Source organism: Cherax quadricarinatus, chromosome 27 (assembly GCF_038502225.1).
Source record: "Cherax quadricarinatus isolate ZL_2023a chromosome 27, ASM3850222v1, whole genome shotgun sequence".
Taxonomy (NCBI): Eukaryota; Metazoa; Arthropoda; class Malacostraca; order Decapoda; family Parastacidae; genus Cherax; species Cherax quadricarinatus.
The window spans coordinates 17,927,132-17,947,646 of record NC_091318.1 but is presented as its reverse complement, the minus strand read 5'-3'; the positions used below and the strand labels follow the sequence as shown (position 1 = coordinate 17,947,646).

The 20,515-nt window shown below is 40.2% G+C and overlaps 1 protein-coding gene across 2 annotated transcripts in view; it reads right to left on the bottom strand.

Moving 5' to 3' along the window:
- Positions 1–20,515, bottom strand: part of LOC128691206 (splicing factor C9orf78 homolog) — a 76,160-nt gene that overhangs the window by 34,711 nt on the left and 20,934 nt on the right. For both annotated transcript variants that reach the window (XM_053780067.2, XM_053780066.2), the window contains exons 3-4: positions 12,786–12,928; positions 10,792–10,960 (exon numbers count right to left, since the gene is read on the bottom strand). In XM_053780067.2, the coding sequence (XP_053636042.1) occupies positions 10,792–10,960; positions 12,786–12,928 (312 nt within the window). The remainder of the gene's footprint in view (positions 1–10,791; positions 10,961–12,785; positions 12,929–20,515) is intronic.

Below are 20,515 nucleotides of genomic sequence, written 5' to 3'. Positions count from 1 at the left end.
CAATCTAACTTTATTATTTTTTAAATACACTACCTAACAGAATACTCCATTCGACTGAATGTACAGCAATGCATGCAACCATATGACCTGTCTTTGTAATACTCATTTGTGCTTTATAGTTATCTGTTTACAATAATGTTTTATCACTGATTTCATCATTGCTTAGTTAATCTTAAGTGAATTTTAAGCCAGCCCATAATGCTATGCATATAAGTGGCTTTGGCATGCTGCTCTTACCTGTATTTTTTTGTACCTCTGTATGTATGCTCAATACCGATACATTTTATCACTAAAATTTTGCCTCGCATACCGCTAAAAAACTCGCTCAACGCTATTCGTCTGAGAGGCGTCTAATGTGCGGCCTGAGCCAGCCTCACATGTTCCGTTGGTGGCATTGTTTACAAGCCAGCCTCCGCGGTAACATCCAAGCATACAATCAGAACATTTCGTATTATTACAGCGTTATTGGTGATTTCATCTGCAAAATAAGTGACCATGGGCCCAAAGAAAGCTTCTAGTGCTAACCCTGTGGTAAAAAGGGTGAGAAATACTATCATACCACAGTCAGCTGCTGCTGCACCACAGTCAGCTGTTGCTGGATCAGTCAGCTGCTGCTGCACCACGATCAGCTGTTGCTGGATCAGTCAGCTGTTGCTGGATCAGTCAGCTGCTGCTGCACCACAATCAGCTGTTGCTGGACCAGTCAGCTGTTGCTGGACCAGTCAGCTGTTGCTGGACCAGTCAGCTGTTGCTGGATCAGTCAGCTGCTGCTGCACTATGATCAGCTGTTGCTGGACCAGTCAGCTGTTGCTGGATCAGTCAGCTGTTGCTGGACCAGTCAGCTGTTGCTGGATCAGTCAGCTGCTGCTGCACCATGATCAGCTGTTGCTGGACCAGTCAGCTGTTGCTGGATCAGTCAGCTGCTGCTGCACCACGATCAGCTGTTGCTGCACCACGATCAGCTGTTGCTGGACCAGTCAGCTGTTGCTGGATCAGTCAGCTGCTGCTGCACCATGATCAGCTGTTGCTGGACCAGTCAGCCGTTGCTGGATCAGTCAACTGCTGCTGCACCACATTCAGCTGTTGTTGGATCAGTCAGCTGTTGCTGGATAAGTCAGCTGTTGCTGGATCAGTCAGCTGTTGCTGGATCAGTCAGCTGTTGCTGGACCAGTCAGCTGTTGCTGGACCAGTCAGCTGTTGCTGGACCAATCAGCTGTTGCTGGACCAGTCAGCTGTTGCTGGACCAATCAGCTGTTGCTGGACCAGTCAGCTGTTGTTGGACCAGTCAGCTGTTGCTGGACCAATCAGCTGTTGCTGGACCAGTCAGCTGTTGCTGGATCAGTCAGCTGTTGCTGGACCAGTCCGCTGTTGCTGGATCAGTCAGCTGCTGCTGCACCACGGTCAGCTGCTGCTGCACCACGGTCAGCTGCTGTTGCACCACCATCAGCTGTTTTTGAACATGACTCGTCCCGAACCTGTCCGTCCAGCCTGAGCGCCTGCCTTGCCGTCATTGTTTACAAGCCAGGGTGGCCTGTTGCATGCATACATTCGATACATTTTGTATTATTCCATTATTTATAGAGCTTGTAACTGCTAAATAAGCCACCATGGGCCCAAAGAAAGCTTCTAGTGCCAACCCTGTGGTAAAAAGGGTGATAAATACTATCGTACCACAGTCAGCTGCTGCTGCACCACGGTCAGCTGTTGCTGCACCACAGCTGCTGCTGCACTATGGTCAGCTGTTGCTGCACCACAGCTGTTGCTGCACCACAGCTGCTGCTGCACCACAGCTGCTGCTGCACCATGGTCAGCTGTTGCTGCACCACAGCTGCTGCTGCACCATGGTCAGCTGTTGCTGCACCACAGCTGCTGCTGCACCATGGTCAGCTGTTGCTGCACCACAGCTGCTGCTGCACCATGGTCAGCTGTTGCTGCACCACAGCTGCTGCTGCACCATGGTCAGCTGTTGCTGCACCATGGTCAGCTGTTGCTGCACTACAGCTGCTGCTGCACCATGGTCAGCTGTTGCTACACCACAGCTGCTGCTGCACCATGGTCAGCTGTTGCTGCACCATGGTCAGCTGTTGCTGCACCACAGCTGCTGCTGCACCATGGTCAGCTGTTGCTGCACCATGGTCAGCTGTTGCTGCACCATGGTCAGTTGTTGCTGCACCACAGCTGCTGCTGCACCATGGTCAGCTGTTGCTGCACCACAGCTGCTGCTGCACCATGGTCAGCTGTTACTGCACCACAGTTGCTGCTGCACCATGGTCAGCTGTTGCTGCACCACAGCTGCTGCTGCACCATGGTCAGCTGTTGCTGCACCACAGCTGCTGCTGCACCATGGTCAGCTGTTGTTGTTGCTGCACCACAATCAGCTGTATTACTCGAAGATGTGGAGAGAGTGTTGTTGGTGTGGCTTAACGTGAAACAATTACTGAGAAACGATTAACCCCGGAGGGTTAGCCACCCAGGATAACCCAAGGAAGTCAGTGCATCATCGAGGACTGTCTAACTTATTTCCATTGGGGTCCTTAACCCTTTGAGGGTTTAGGACGTACTAGTACGGCTTACGACCCAGGGGTTTTGACATACTAGTACGCCTAAATTCTAGCGCCCTCAAATCTAGTGGGAGAAAGCTGGTAGGCCTTCATATGAAAGAATGGGTCTATGTGGTCAGTGTGCACAGTCTAAAAAAAATCCTGCAGCACACAGTGCATAATGAGAAAAAAAAAATTTTGACAATTTTTTTGGAATAAAACAGCGATTTTGCACTGTATTTTCGTATGGTATTTATTGTTGTATTCTAGTTTTCTTGGTCTCATTTTATAGAATGGAAGACATATTACAGAAATTGAGATGATTTTGACTGGTTTTACAATGAAAGGTACCTTGAAATTGAGCTCAAAGTAGCAGAAATGTTCGATTTTTACCAAATTTCAAAAGTAAACAAATCTTGCCAAGCGTGCAATACACGTCAACTGGTGAGTCTAATATTCTTTTACAAGTGCACCAATAATATTTATACCATTTTTTACACTAATGCAGTAGTCTGCATAACAGTAAATCTTATATTTTTTGTGAGAATAAAAATTCAAAGTGGATAGCAAAAGAATATAAGAGGGGCCTTGAGACGTGACTAATGACAAGAGGAAATGTCATTTTAGTGCCAGGAATGTCTTTCTTGTTTATTCTGGACCCTATTCGGAAATTGGCATCTTTTGAAATTTGTGTGAAATTGGCAAAATTGCTAAATTCTGACCACTGTACTGGATAGTTGAATTTCATAAATGGGTGGTTTCTTGCACCCATTCGATAGAAAAAATGGAGTTCTAGCGAAATATTCATGTTTTTTGTCGACTAGTACTGTGGAATTGGCCGAAAATGCGGCTCAAAGTGGGCAAAATCGCCGATGCGTAAAAATCGCCGAGACCGCTAACTTTGCGAGAGCATAATTCCGTAAGTTTTCCATCAAATTTCAAACTTTTGGTGTCTTTATGATCGGGAAAAGATTCTCTATCTTTTCATAAGAGAAAATAATATTTTTTTTTTTAAATTTGGCCGACCCTGAGAACGAGTTTCGGAGAGGGCCTGTCGACCCTCAAAGGGTTAATCTTGTCCCCCAGGATGCGACCCACAACAGTTGACTAACACCCAGGTGAACAGGAAAAAATGCCTGGAACTAGTGCTCATATTGGTGAGGTTAGTGGGGAGGATGTGGAAGGGTTGGTGGAGGAGGACAATGAAGAACTAACCACTGATGAGCTGCTAGATCATCTTCAACAGTAAGAGGCCACACCTGTGGAAACTGCTTCGGAGGAGGGGATAGAGAAATTGAAGAAGTTGCTTACTTCAAAGATTAAGGAAATGTGTGCAATGTGGCTTAAAGTGCAAACCTTTTTTGATGAAAATCACCCTCACACAGCTATTGCAAGCTGTGCTGGTGACTATTACACTGACAATGTTGTGAAACACTTTAGGAAAGTCATAAAGGAACGAGAGGTACAGACCTCTATGGACAGATATGTTGTGTGACAGAGGTCCAGTGACTCTCAAGCTGGTCCTAGTGGCATTAAAAGAAGAAGGGAAGTAACCCCGGAAAAGGACTTGACACCTCAAGTCCTAATGGAAGGGGATTCCCCTTCTAAACGCTAAGACCATCAACACACTCCCCTCCTCCCATCCCATCAATCTTCACCAGATCTTCAATAAAGGTAAGTGTCATGTAATTGTGCATATCTTCAGTTTGTGTGCATTAAAATTAATATTTCATGTGGTAAAAAAAATTTTTTTTCATACTTTTGGGTGTCTTGCACGGATTAATTTGATTTCCATTATTTCTTATGGGGAAAATTAATTCAGGAACGGATTAATAGCGCTATGCGAGGGTCCACTGTACTACAGTTCAAAACTGCAAATATCCCCACCCTTCCTTCAGAGTTCACACACTGTACTTCATGTCTCCAAGACTTGTGTCTGGCTAACTGGTTTCCCTGAATCCTATGTTAATTATGTTATATATTTAGGTTTGTGGGAATATCCTGGGTTATAAACATTGTATCCATAACATCTGTGTACCTTCCAGACTATTGTAAAAAATACAACAAAAATCATTTAACCCTTTGACTGTCGAAGGGCCCAATCCTGAAAATGGTGTCGCAAAATATTCGAAAAAAAAAATTATTTTTTTCTTATGAAAATGTTAAGATTATTTTTCTGATTCTTTTAGTCCCCCCAAAAAATTTTTCCCATCAGTACTTACCGAGATATAGAGGCATGAAGTTTGCAGAAAATGAGCCGCGTATGGCAACAGCGGCGACTGCCGCTCACCCGTAAACTTTAGTTTACTTGTAGTATTTGAAGGTTTGTTGTTTTTTTCACTATTTTATTTTTTCACATAACTTATGTGGCCTGTGAGACCAAAGTAAGGTGCAATGTACATATATACACTCGTTGTATACAACACAATAAGCACACATTGTAGGTACAATTCAGTCCGGAGAACATAAAGTAGTCATTGGAGTGATGTATAACCCACCACAGAACTGCAGGAGGCCAAGAGAGGAGTACAAAGAAAACAACAGGGTGATGGTGGACACACTGGCTGAGGTGGCAAGAAGAGCTCACTCGAGCAGAGCAAAGTTACTGGTAATGGGCGATTTCAACCACAGGGAGATCAACTGGGAAAACCTGGAGCCACATGGGGGTCCCGAAACATGGAGAGCCAAGATGATGGATGTGGTACTTGAAAACCTCATGCATCAACTTGTCAGGGACACAACCAGAGAGAGAGGGGAGGATGAGCCAGCAAGACTGGATCTTGTGTTCACCCTGAGCAGTTCAGACATTGAGGACATCACTTACGAGAGGCCCCTTGGAGCTAGCGATCATGTGGTGCTGAGTTTTGATTATATAGTAGAGTTACAAGTGGAGAAGGTAACAGGAACTGAAGGGGTCAGGCCAAACTATAAAAGGGGGGACTACACAGGTATGAGAAACTTCCTGCAGGAGGTTCAGTGGGACAGAGAAATGGTAGGAAAATCAGTAAACGAGATGATGGAATATGTGGCAACAAAGTGCAAGGAGGCAGAGGAAAGTTTTGTTCCCAAGGGAAACAGAAATAATAGGAAGACCAAAACGAGTCCTTGGTTTACCCGAAGGTGTAGGGAGGCAAAAACTAAGTGCAACAGAGAATGGAAAAGGTACAGGAGGCATAGGACCCAGGAAAACAAGGAGATTAGTAGAAGAGCCAGAAACGAGTATGCACAGATAAGGAGGGAGGCCCAGCGACAGTATGAAAACGACATAGCATCGAAAGTCAAATCTGACCCGAAACTGCTGTATAGCCACATTAGGAGGAAGACAACAGTCAAGGACCAGGTGATAAGGCTGAAGAAAGAAGGTGGAGAACTCACAAGAAACGATCAAGAGGTATGTGAGGAGCTCAACACGAGATTTAAGGAAGTATTTACAGTAGAGTCAGGAAGGACTCTGGGGGGACAGACCAGATGGGGACACCAGCAAGGAATACACCAACAAGTGTTGGACGACATACATACAGATGAGGAGGAGGTGAAGAAACTGCTAAGGGACATCGATACCTCAAAGGCAATGGGACCGGACAACATCTCCCCGTGGGTCCTTAGAGAGGGAGCAGATATGTTGTGCGTGCCACTTACCACAATCTTCAACACGTCCCTGGAAACTGGGCAACTACCTGAGGTATGGAAGACGGCAAATGTAGTTCCCATTTTTAAAAAAGGAGACAGAAAAGAGGCACTAAACTATAGACCTGTGTCATTGACGTGTATAGTATGCAAAATTATGGAGAAGATTATCAGGAGGAGAGTGGTGGAGCACCTGGAACGGAACAAGAGTATAAATGCCAACCAGCACGGATTCATGGAAGGCAAATCCTGTGTCACAAACCTTCTGGAGTTTTATGATAAAATAACAGAAGTAAGACACGAGAGAGAGGGGTGGGTTGATTGCATCTTCTTGGACTGCAAGAAGGCCTTTGACACAGTTCCTCAAAAGAGATTAGTGCAGAAGCTAGAGCATCAGGCGCATATAACAGGAAGGGCACTGCAATGGATCAGAGAATACCTGACAGGGAGACAACAACGAGTCATGGTATGTAATGATGTATCACAGTGGGCACCTGTGACGAGCGGGGTCCCACAGGGGTCGGTCCTAGGACCAGTGCTATTTTTGGTATATGTGAACGACATGATGGAAGGGTTAGACTCAGAAGTGTCCCTGTTTGCAGATGATGCAAAGTTAATGAGGAGAATTAAATCTGATGAGGACCAGGCAGGACTTCAAAGAGACCTGGACAGACTGGACACCTGGTCCAGCAAATGGCTTCTCGAATTTAATCCTGCCAAATGCAAAGTCATGAAGATAGGGGAAGGGCACAGAAGACCACAGACCGAGTATAGGCTAGGTGGCCGAAGACTGCAAACCTCACTCAAGGAGAAAGATCTTGGGGTGAGTATAACACCGAGCATGTCTCCGGAAGCACACATCAACCAGATAACTGCTGCAGCATATGGGCGCCTGGCAAACCTGAGAACAGCATTCCGATACCTTAGTAAGGAATCGTTCAAGACACTGTACACCGTGTATGTCAGGCCCATACTGGAGTATGCAGCACCTGTTTGGAACCCGCACTTGATAAAGCACGTCAAGAAACTAGAGAAAGTACAAAGGTTTGCGACAAGGTTAGTTCCAGAGCTAAGGGGAATGTCCTATGAAGAAAGATTAAGGGAAATCGGCCTGACGACACTGGAGGACAGGAGGGTCAGGGGAGACATGATAATGACATATAAAATACTGCGTGGAATAGACAAGGTGGACAAAGACAGGATGTTCCAGGGAGGGGACACAGAAACAAGAGGCCACAATTGGAAGTTGAAGACACAAATGAGTCAGAGAGATATTAGGAAGTATTTCTTCAGTCATAGAGTTGTAAGGCAGTGGAATAGCCTAGAAAATGACGTAGTGGAGGCAGGAACCATACACAGTTTTAAGACGAGGTTTGATAAAGCTCATGGAGCGGGGAGAGAGAGGGCCCAGTAGCAACCGGTGAAGAGGCGGGGCCAGGAGCTAAGACTCGACCCCTGCAACCACAAATAGGTGAGTACAAACATAATTATCAATATATTGTTTACAAAACTTGTTTACAAAAACAAACAATGCAAAAATTTTTTTATTACTATTGTTCTATAATATATATACCAATATACAGTCACTGAACATACTCCTAGAAGTTCTGCAGCTTGTGGAACTCTTTGAAACATGTTCTCATACACAGTGGTGTTTTACACTCCTCACACATAAAACATGGTGTCATACACAGTGGTGTTTTACACTCCTCACACATAAAACATGGTGTCATACACAGTGGTGTTTTACACTCCTCACACATAAAACATGGTGTCATACACAGTGGTGTTTTACACTCCTCACACATAAAACATGGTGTCATACACAATGGTGTTTTACACTCTCACACATAAAACATGGTGTCATACACAGTGGTGTTTTACACTCCTCACACATAAAACATGGTGTCATACACAGTGGTGTTTTACACTCCTCACACATAAAATCAGTGTGTGTGCATTTTTGTGGAAGTTTTTTTTTATGTGCAAAGACAAAACACCTCGTCTGAGCAGTTTTCTTCAAAGTATTAGCAGGCAGTTGTGTTATGTAGTTATCCTAGGTAAATGGTCGTGTGTCATCATTCCTTCCTTCTTAATTTCCTTCATTCCTTTCCTACCTGGAGGCTACCTGGAGGGCATTCAACCTCTCTTCCTACATTCCTTCATCTGTCCTTCCTTACTTTTTTCCTTCCTTTCATCTAGTCCTTCCTTCATTCCTGCCTTCCCTTCTTGCTTCTGGTTTCTATAATATATATACACATATATAGTCACTAGATACTTTCATAAAACTGCTATTATCACCATTCAGCAAGCTTGTCTTGGGTGCGAGTGTGTGGCTTATAATTGTTTTGAGTCAGGAGTCCGCAGCTGTCAAAATGACATATTGTCTCATTACTCACTCCCCCTACCGCCTGTCAAAACAATGGGGTCGGATGCTGCTTCCCCTCCATTCTATCTAATTATCTTTCTCCCTCATTCTATCTCTTTCAATCTGTCTCTCTCTTTCTCTCTGTCTATCTCTGTCTCACAGGTACACATAAATACAAGTATAAATAGTGTAAATTACCTAGGATAACCCAAAAAATCCAGACAAAGTGCTATACTCTGCTTGAAGATGTGAGTAAACATGATGATGACACAGTCTTGTGGCTCTCTCTGAGACAGAGCTAAACAGATAGACAGGGAGCTTGGCAGACAGACAAATAGACAGACAGACAAATGTTTGTTCGTCGCCGTCTTCTCCTCCTCCTCCTCCTCCTCGTCCTCCTCCTCCTCTTCCTCCTCCTCCTCCTTCTTCTTCTTCTCCTCCTCCTCCTCCTTCTCCTCCTCCCTCTTCTCCTTCTCCTCCTCCCTCTTCTCCTTCTCCTCTTCCTTCTTCTCCTTCTCCTCCTCCTTCTTCTCCTTCTCCTCCTCCTTCTCCTCCTCCTTCTTCTCCTTCTCCTCCTTCTTCTCCTTCTCCTTCTCCTTCTCCTCCTTCTCCTCCTTCTCCTCCTCCTTCTTCTCCTTCTCCTCCTCCTCCTTCTCCTTCTCCTTCTTCTCCTCCTCCTCCTCCTTCTCCTTCTCCTCCTCCTTCTCCTTCTCCTCCTCCTCCTCCTCCCTCTTCTCCTTCTCCTCCTCCTTCTCCTTCTCCTTCTCCTCCTCCTCCTCCTCCTCCTGGCTCTTGACATATGGACAGCTGCCCCCCTCCCTCCACCCTCGTTTATGCTCATCAAAGGTCAGCTCTTATCAGATGTTATCTCCCCTTATCTTGTCACTGTCATGGGGTGAACTGTTTTCATGCCTCAAGGGAACATATTATTATATATTATTATATATTATTATTATTAGGTATTATTATTATTATTATTATTCCTCTTCTTCCTATTCTTCCTCCTCCTCTTCTTCTTCTTCTTCTTCCTTCCTCCTTCTTCCTTCCTCCTTCTTCTTCCTTCCTCCTCCTTCCTCCTCCTCCCTCCTCCTCCCTCCCTCCTCCTCCCTCCTTCCTTCTCCTCCCTCCTTCCACCTCCTCCCTCCTTCCTCCTCCTCCCTCCTTCCTCCTCCTCCCTCCTTCTTCCTCCTTCCTTCCTCTTCCTCCTTCCTTCCTCCTCCTCTTCTTCCTCCTCCTCTTCTTCCTCCTCCTCCTCTTCTTCCTCCTCCTCCTCTTCTTCTTCCTCCTCCTCTTCTTCTTCCTCCTCCTCCTCCTCCATTGCTTTTGGTCTCAAACTCCTCGAAATCATGAAATTGATCTTCAATGACTCTTCCATCTGTGTTAGAGCATCACTTGGGAAGAGAAGAGTCCCAGATTTGCTGGGGAGTCACATATTTCTTACCGGCTAGACATGCTGAAAAAGGACGACTGAAATGGTATTCCCACAATGCACCACTGGCTCCCCGATTTTTTATATGGTGCACACTGACCATGGAGACCCATTCTCTCACATGTGGGCCTACCAGCTTTCTCCTGCTTGATTTGAAGCCACTAGAATTTATGCATATAGATACATAAACACAGTATCTCCTATGACGTATATATACGACCGCGACAGTCAAAGGGTTAATATTACAATTGTTTCAAGGTACAATACTCATCAAAACATGGAAATAAGTCGCATTGTTTGACTTGGCTGGGTTATCCTGAGTTAAATCTACTTATAGTGCTTGCTGACTGAATTCATTAGAATCATGAAATAGTAATAAATCTAAAATGAATAAGTCATCTTCATGCAACTTCCACACCCTGTTTGCTGGTAGGGAAGTTGGTGGTGGAACAACAACTTCTGATTTCACTGTTTACTTTTGATAGTTAGGCATACTAGTACATTGGACATATACTGTAACCTGTGTAGTTAACTATGATGCACTGTGTAGACCCTCCTGGCCTTAGATTTTTTCAGAGGTATGAAGAAATTGTAGAAGACCCAAAGATGTTGTACTATGGTCAAAAATATTGGTAGGTGGCAGGTTTGAGGGTATGAAAAATTATGCACACTAGTACGTTGGACACATAGTCGTCAGCTGCATACTAGAACATTGGACACAGTTTAAGGGTTAATGCCTACATTAGTAAACTAGCTTTTTTTTTTTTAATTAACAATGCTTGCATTCAATGACTTTCTCAATGATAACAGTTGTCTAACTGATTTACCTGATTGCTCAACATTTCTTCACTTCTTTTGCTAGTGGATTCACGCAAAATATCAGGAACGGCATGCAGTGCTGCTTCCTCTAATGTTTGGTATCGTTGCTGCTCCTCTGGGTTCTCCTCAGATTGAATGCCCTTCCGCTTAGCTAGATTTTCTTCAATGTACTTTTGCCTAAAAAAAAAAAAAAAAAAAATTACATATGCAGAAATAAAGTTTTTCACCAGATTTAATGATACATACACAAAAAATACATTGTCCTTTATAACTTACATAGTAAATTAAAATAATTTAGTATTCAAACATTAATACCTACAAACTGAAGTATTGTACTGATTTTAATTTTTTAACCTGTTTGTTGTGTAGTGACAATAATTGGCATATGTTTTTAACAGTAATGTGGAATTGCTAACCCATAGTGGTCATAGTGCCTGGGAACTCGAAGGTAATCAAGTTCAGTCTAAGGAAAGAAAGGATAACTAGTTCCTTGGTTCAAGAGCCCTTCATTGGCATCTAGGCACCTCCCTTAAAGGGATTTTAGTCCACAATATTCCCAAAATTATTTCCTTTACTTCAATAATGGACCACCTTCACCAGATTCTAAAATGCAAGGCAGATATTTTCCTAAATGCTGTTACCTGAGAGCTATTGTGTGCTCACCATATGTGGCTGCAGTGGTCAATTCTCAGATTCTGACCCTGCCTCTTGCCACTCTTCAGATTCACTCCTTTATGTGACGGAATAGGATAAGGCCCACAAGGCCCTATCCTATTCTGTCCCTGGGCCCTAGGGCCTTGTGGGACCTATTGTGCCTGCTCTTAAAACTATGTATGGAGCCTGCCTCCACCACTTTCTCATGAAGATCATTCCATTTCCCAACTACTCTTGAGACTGAAGAAATATTTCTTAACAGTCCTGTGGCTCATCTGTGACTTTAACTTCTAGTAGTGTCAAAGAGTTCCTATTTCTCGCCTCTCAAACAGCCTATCCACATCTACTTTATCAATTCCCTCGAGTACCAGTGAAACAGCTAAGAATCTGGTCAAATGGAGTAATGAAACTGACTTAAATAGGACTCAAAGTTGGCAAAATCACCGATGCATGCAATGTGCCCAGAGCATTAACTCTGCTCTTGTGTAATTCCACAAGTTTTCCATTAAATTACATACTTTTGGTGACATTACCTTCAGAAAAATATTCAGAAGAAACTGTTAAAAAATGGACACTGGGAGCAATATCAATACAGCATTTTAGTCTGTTCTGTGATTTTTATCTCTTGCTTCATTGCAAATTGCTAAGGTTTCTCTCTAAAGGGAATTGAACCTTCCCTCAAACTCCTCTCTCAGTTGGGTCTTTTGGCCATCCTTTATCATTCCCAGCTGCTTCCTTCATTTCCCCCTCTCCCCAATTTTGAGAGTGACTTTGACTTGCCATTTCTTCTCTTACACACACAAAAGCATGTGTGTCTGTGATGTGGATTGTATGAAGATGTAAGTGTACTCACTAATGTGTGTTTATGTCTGTGATAAGGAACAACTTGAGCTACTGACATACAAATCTTATGTATACTCTGTGATAAATTTGATATAGTTGTGGATCTGCAAGAGTTAGGTTGTCAGTTTGATCCCAAGGGCTCCTTACATAATATACTATCCCTTACATCCCATTCCACTGTTTCATCACCATAGCCTGTGAAGAAAAATTTTATAATAGTGAAGTAGATTATAGTAGTGAAGCTTCATTCACCGTTTAATTATATTATAGAGAAGATCTCTTCCGGGGAGTGGGAAGCTTATAGCTACACATTAAGAATTAAAATGAATGTGAAAGAGGCACTCACACGATATCCAGAAACCATGAAGCAGGGAAAAGAAGACAACAAACAAGGCAAAAAATAGAGTACTACAGTACTGTATGCCCATCTTTGAAGCATAAGTACTAATCATATGAATCATCACAGCCCCATTATGTGTAAGTAATTATAACCTGGGAACCTTACATTTCTGCATCTTCATCTCTTCTGTTAGTTTCAGCAGAAAATGACGTTCCAATTCCTGTGTCATAGGCATCATCTGTCTTCTTGGCATTCTTCACTTGGTTTAAATCCAGCATCCCACCCGTTTTGGTTTTAAATGGATCATCCTAATAAAAAGTAAATATTTAAGATATGCTTTAAGTTAATATTTGACATAAGCAGCTTAGTGCAATTAATTAACTAGTTGATGATACCTTAGAAAAGAAACTGAACTTTTCACAAACAAATTGGTACTGTATTAAACAAGAAGAGGGTTCCCTTGCTTTATGTGGCTTTGCTTTTTTGCAAAATTTCTCTTATACGGTGACCCCATTTCTACCAGTATAAATTCACACTTATGAGATCACCCACGCCCAACACTTCATATTCTAATAAAACAACCATGCATACCACTCAAAGCTGATTTACACTGACATTTATATAGAAATAAGAAAAATGAAAACCTCTGGGCATGGGAAAGCCAATGGACATAGACCAAATAAATGTGTGTGTGTGTGTGTGTGTATTATATATATATATATATATATATATATATATATATATATATATATATATATATATATATATATATATATATATATATATATACAGTGGACCCCCAAGATAACGATGGCATCGCGATAGCGATTTTTTCATAATCGCGATTACTTTTATCGGAAAATTTTTGCCCTGCATACCGATTAAAAACCCTTCCCGCATACCGATTTCGTCCGAGACGCGCCCAATGTGCCCTCAGCCAGCCTCACATGTGCCGCTCCGTCCCATTGTTTACCAGCCAGCCTCGCGGTAACATCCAAGCATACACTCGAATATTTCAATTATTACAGTATTTTCGGTGCTGTTTCTGGAAAATAAGTGACCATGGGCCCCAAGAAAGCTTCTGATGCCAACCCTACACCTCAAAGGGTAAGAATTACTATAGAGATGAAGAAAGAGATAATTGATAAGTATGAAAGTGGAGTGCGATAGTGCCGATCCTAGTCAAGCTGTACAAGAAACCCCAATCAACCATCGCTACTATTGTGGGCACCAGAAAGACAATCAAGGAAGCTGTTCTTGCCAAAGGTTCAACTGTGTTTTTCAAACAAAGATCGCAATTGATGGAAGATGTTGAGAGACTCTTATTGGTGTGGATAAATGAAAAACAGATAGCAGGAGATACGTCTCTCAAGCGATCATATGTGAAAAGGCTAGGAAGTTGCATGACGATTTAATTAAAAAAATGCCTGCAACTAGTGATGATGTGAGTGAATTTAAGGCCAGCAAAGGTTGGTTTGAGAGATTTAAGAAGCGTAGTGGCATCCATAGTGTGATAAGGCATGGTGAGGCTGCCAGTTCGACCACAAAGCGGCTGAAAAATATGTGCAGGAATTCAAGGAGTACATAGAAACTGAAGGACTGAAACCTGAACAAGTGTTTAATTGTGATGAAACAGGCCTGTTCTGGAAGAAAATGCCAAGCAGGACCTACATTACTCAGGAGGAAAAGGCACTCCCAGGACATAAGCCTATGAAAGACAGGCTTACTTTGTTGATGTGTGCCAATGCTACTGGTGATTGCAAAGTGAAGCCTATTAGTGTATCACTCTGAAACTCCCAGGAGCGCTCAGGCAAAAGAATGTCCTCAAGGATAATTTGTGTGTGCTGTGGAGGGCAAACAGTAAGGCATGGGTCACTAGGGAATTTTTTCTATAACTGGTTACACCATGCATTTGCCCCCAATGTGAAAAATTACCTAACTGAAAAGAAATTAGAACTTAAGTGCCTCCTGGTGTTAGACAATGCCCCTGGTCATCCTACAGACGGTCAGAGCGACTTTATGGGGACATGAGCTTCATTAAGGTGAAGTTTTGCCTCCTAATACCACTCCTCTCCTGCAGCCCATGGACCAGCAGGTTATTTCCAACTTCAAGAAACTGTACACAAAAGCTCTGTTTGAAAGGTGCTTTGTAATGACCTCAGAAACTCAACTGACTCTAAGAGAGGTTTGGAGAGATCACTTTAACATCCTCAATTGTGTAAACCTTATAGGTAAGGCTTGGGGAGGAAGTGACAAAGAGGACCTTGAACTCTGCTTGGAAGAAACTGTGGCCAGAATGTGTAGACAAAAGGGATTTTGAAGGGTTTGAGGCTAACCCTGAGAATCCTGTGCCAGTTGAGGAATCCATTGTGGCATTGGGAAAGTCCTTGGGGTTGGAGGTTAGTGGGGATGATGTGGAAGAGTTGGTGGAGGAGGACAATGAAGAACTAACCACTGATGAGCTGCTAGATCAATTCAACAGCAAGAAGCCAGACCTGAGGAAATTGCTCGGAGGAGGGGAGAGAGAATTGAAGAAAGTTGCCTACTTCAAAGATTAAGGAAATCTGTGCTAAGTGGCTTGAAGTGCAAACCTTCATGGATGAAAATCACCCTCACACAGCTATTGCAAGCCGTGCTGGTGATTATTACACTGACAATGTTGTGAAACACTTTAGGCAAGTCATAAAGGAACGAGAGGTACAGGCCACTATGGACAGATATCTTGTGCGAAAGAAGTCCAGTGACTCTGAAGCTGGCCCTAGTGGCATTAAAAGAAGAAGGGAAGTAACCCCAGAAAAGGACTTACTACCTCAAGTCCTAATGGAAGGGGATTCCCCTTCTAAACAGTAAGAAGATATTGCTCTCCCTCCTCCCATCCCATCAATCATCACCAGATCTTCAATAAAAGTAAGTGTCATTTAATTGTGCATGCCTTTTTCAGTTTGTGTGTATTAAAATTAACATTTCATGTGGTAAAAAAATTTTTTTTCATACTTTTGGGCGTCTTGCACGGATTAATTTTATTTCCATTATTTCTTATGGGGAAAATTGATTCGCATAACGATTATTTCGCATAACGATGAGCCCTCTTGCACGGATTAAAATCGTTAACCGGGGGTCCACTGTATATATATATATATATATATATATATATATTTCTTCTTCTTTCAACACACCGGCTATATCCCACCAAGGTGAAGTGGCCCAAAAAGAAAAACAAATGTTTCTCTTTTTAAATTTAGTAATTTATACGGGAGAAGGGGTTACTAGCCCCTTGCTCCCGGCATTTTAGTCGCCTCTTACAACACACATGGCTTATGGAGGAAGAATTCTGTTCCACTTCCCAATGGAGATAAGAGGAAATAAACAAGAACAAGAACTAGAGAGAAAATAGAAGAAAACCCAGAGGGGTGTGTGTATATATATGCTTGTACATGTATGTGTAGTGTGACCTAAGTGTAAGTAGAGGTAGCAAGACGTACCTGAAACCTTGCATGTTTATAAGACAGAAAAATGGACACCAGCAATACTACCATCATGTAAAACAATTACAGGCTTTCGGTTTACACTCACTTGGCAGAACGGTAGTACCTCCCTGGGCAGTTGCTGTCTACCAACCTACTACCTGGGAGATGGCCAACTTGTTGAAAAAAAAAAATATATATAATATACATATATATATATATATATATATATATATATATATATATATATATATATATATATATATATATATATATATATATATTCTTTCTTTCTTCTTTCAACAAACCAGCCGTATCCCACCGAGGCAGGGTGGCCCAAAAAGAAAAACAAAAGTTTCTCTTTTTAAATTTAGTAATTTATACAGGAGAAGGGATTACTAGCCCCTTGCTCCCAGCATTTTAGTCGCCTCTTACAACACGCATGGCTTACGGAGGAAGAATTCTGTTCCACTTCCCCATGGAGATAAGAGGAAATAAACAAGAACAAGAACAAGAACTAGAATGAAAATAGCAGAAAACCCAGAGGGGTGTGTGTATATATATGCTTGTACATGTGTAGTGTGACCTAAGTGTAAGCAGAAGTAGCAAGACGTACCTGAAACCTTGCATGTTTATAAGACAGAAAAATGGACACCAGCAATACTACCATCATGTAAAACAATTACAGGCTTTCGGTTTACACTCACTTGGCAGAACGGTAGTACCTCCCTGGGCAGTTGCTGTCTACCAACCTACTACCTGGGAGATGGCCAACTTGTTGAAAAAAAAAATATATATAATATATATATATATATATATATATATACAGTGGACCCCCGGTTAACAATATTTTTTCACTCCAGAAGTATGTTCAGGTGCCAGTACTGACCTAATTTGTTCCCATAAGGAATATTGTGAAGTAGATTAGTCCATTTCAGACCCCCAAACATACACGTACAAACGCACTTACATAAATACACTTACATAATTGGTCGCATTCGGAGGTGATCGTTATGCGGGAGTCCACTGTATATATATATATATATATATATATATATATATATATATATATATATATATATATATATATACATATATATATATATATACATATATATATACATATATATATACATATATATATATATATATATATATATATATATATATATATATATATATATATATATATATATATACATATATATATATATATCTATATATATATATATATATATATATATATATATATATATATATATATATATATATATATATATATATATATATATATATATATATATATATATATATATATATATATATATATATATATATATATATATATATATATATATATATATATATATATATATATATATATATATATATATATATATATATATATATATATATATTATATATAATATATATATATATATATATATATATATATATATATATATATATATATATATATATATATATATATATAATATATATATATACAGTGGTCCCCCGGTTAACGAACTTTTTTCATTCCAGTAGTATGTTCAGGTGCCAGTACTGACCGAATTTTTTCCTTTAAGGAATATTGTGAAGTAGATTAGTCCATTTCAGACCGTCAAACATACACGTACAAACGCACTTACATAAATACACTTACATAATTGGTCGCATTCGGAGGTGATCGTTAAGCGGGGGTCCACTGTATATATATATATATATATATATATATATATATATATATATATATATATATATATATATACATATATATAAATATATATATATATATATATATATATATTTTTTTTTTCAACAAGTTGGTCGTCTCCCACCGAGGCAGGGTGACCCAAAAAAGAAAGAAAATCCCCAAAAAGAAAATACTTTCATCATCATTCAACACTTTCACCACACTCACACATTATCACTGCTTTTGCAGAGGTGCTCAGAATACAACAGTTTAGAAGCATATACGTATAAAGATACACAACATATCCCTCCAAATTGCCAATATCCCAAACCCCTCCTTTAAAGTGCAGGCATTGTACTTCCCATTTCCAGGACTCAAGTCCGACTATAAGAAAATAACCGGTTTCCCTGAATCCCTTCACTAAATATTACCCTGGTCACACTCCAACAGATCGTCAGGTGTGTGTGTGTTTATATATATATATATATATATATATATATATATATATATATATATATATATATATATATATATATATATATGCGCAAAACAACCACTCTGAAAGAATAGAGAAATTCCAAGCGCTTTCGTGACTACTCACATTATCAAGGAACTATGAAAGTGAAGCATCCAAGGAAGCTATATAAGGGATCCGGCCAGCACCTCACTATCAGATCCCACAACGGTTAAACACGTGACGCGCGGCGAGCCAACTTGGATAGGTCCTTTGCACAACTCACCCCCAAGCTATTTATTTGTCCAGTGTATTATTAAATTCTTCCCAAATTCTATTAATTATAAATGGATCTAATTTATATAAACCAAAGGAAATATTCATATTATTGTCAAAACGGCTTTTTATGAAACAAGATTCAATTATATTCCTGTCGACCATGGACTTGCTTGATACTACTTTCTCAACTTTTTGAAAATCAATTGGATGGTTAAAATCTCTTACATGAATAAATAGAGCATTGGAATCTTGTCCAGTTCTAATGCTATATTTATGTTGTTTTAATCTTAGTTCGAGATTTTTACCAGTTTGACCGTAATAAACTTTATCGCAAATTTTACAAGGAATCTTATATATATATATATATATATATATATATATATATATATATATATATATATATATATATATATATATGTATCTTTCTTTCTTTCAACACACCGGCCGTATCCCACCGAGGCGGGGTGGCCCAAAAGGAAAAACGAAAGTTTCTCCTTTCAAATTTAGTAATATATACAGGAGAAGGGGTTACTAGCCCCTTGCTCCCAGCATTTTAGTCGCCTCTTACAACACGCATGGCTTACGGAGGAAGAATTCTGTTCCACTTCCCTATGGAGATAAGAGGAAATAAACAAGAACAAGAACTAGAAAGAAAAGAGAAGAAAACCCAGAGGGGAATGTATATATACGCTTGTACATGTATGTGTAGTGTGACCTAAGTGTAAGTAGAAGTAGCAAGACGTACCTGAAATCCTGCATGTTCATGAGACAGAAAAAAGGACACCAGCAATCCTACCATCATGTAAAACAATTACAGGCTTTCGTTTTACACTCACTTGGCAGGACGGTAGTACCTCCCTGGGTGGTTGCTGTCTACCAACCTACTACCATAAATTATATATATACATGTATATATATATATATATATATATATATATATATATATATATATATATATATATATATATATATAATATATATATATAATATATAATATATATATATATATATATATATATATATATATATATATATATATATATATATTTTTTTTTTTTTTTTTTTTTTTTCTTTTTTTTTTTTCAACAAACCGGCCGTATCCCACCAAGGCAGGGTGGCCCAAAAAGAAAAACGAAAGTTTCTCTTTTTAAATTTAGTAATTTATACGGGAGAAGGGGTTACTAGCCCCTTGCTCCTGGCATTTTAGTCGCCTCTTACAACACGCATGGCTTACGGAGGAAGAATTCTGTTCCACTTCCCCATGGAGATAAGAGGAAATAAACAACAACAAGAACTAGAAAGAAAATAGAAGAAAACCCAGAGGGATGTGTATATATACATACATATATATGCTTGTACATGTATGTGTAGTGTGACCTAAGTTTAAGTAGAAGTAGCAAGACATACCTGAAATCTTGCATGTTTATGAGACAGAAAAAAAGGACACCAGCAATCCTACCATCATGTAAAACAATTACAGGCTTTCGTTTTACACTCACTTGGCAGGACGGTAGTACCTCCCTGGGTGGTTGCTGTCTACCAACCTACTACCATAAATATATATATACATGTATATATATATATATATATATATATATATATATATATATATATATATATATATATATATATATATATAATATATATATATAATATATAATATATATATATATATATTATATATATATATATATATATATACATGTATATATATATATATATATACACACACACACCTCCATGGGGAAGTGGAACAGAATTCTTCCTCCGTAAGCCATGCGTGTTGTAAGAGGCGACTAAAATGCTGGGAGCAAGGGGCTAGTAACCCCTTCTCCTGTATAAATTACTAAATTTAAAAAGAGAAACGTTTGTTTTTCTTTTTGGGCCACCCTGCCTTGGTGGGATGCGGCCGGTGTGTTGAAAGAAAGAGAAAGATATATAGGTTGGTAGACAGCAACCGCCCAGGGAGGTACTATCGTCCTGCCAAGTGAGTGTAAAATGA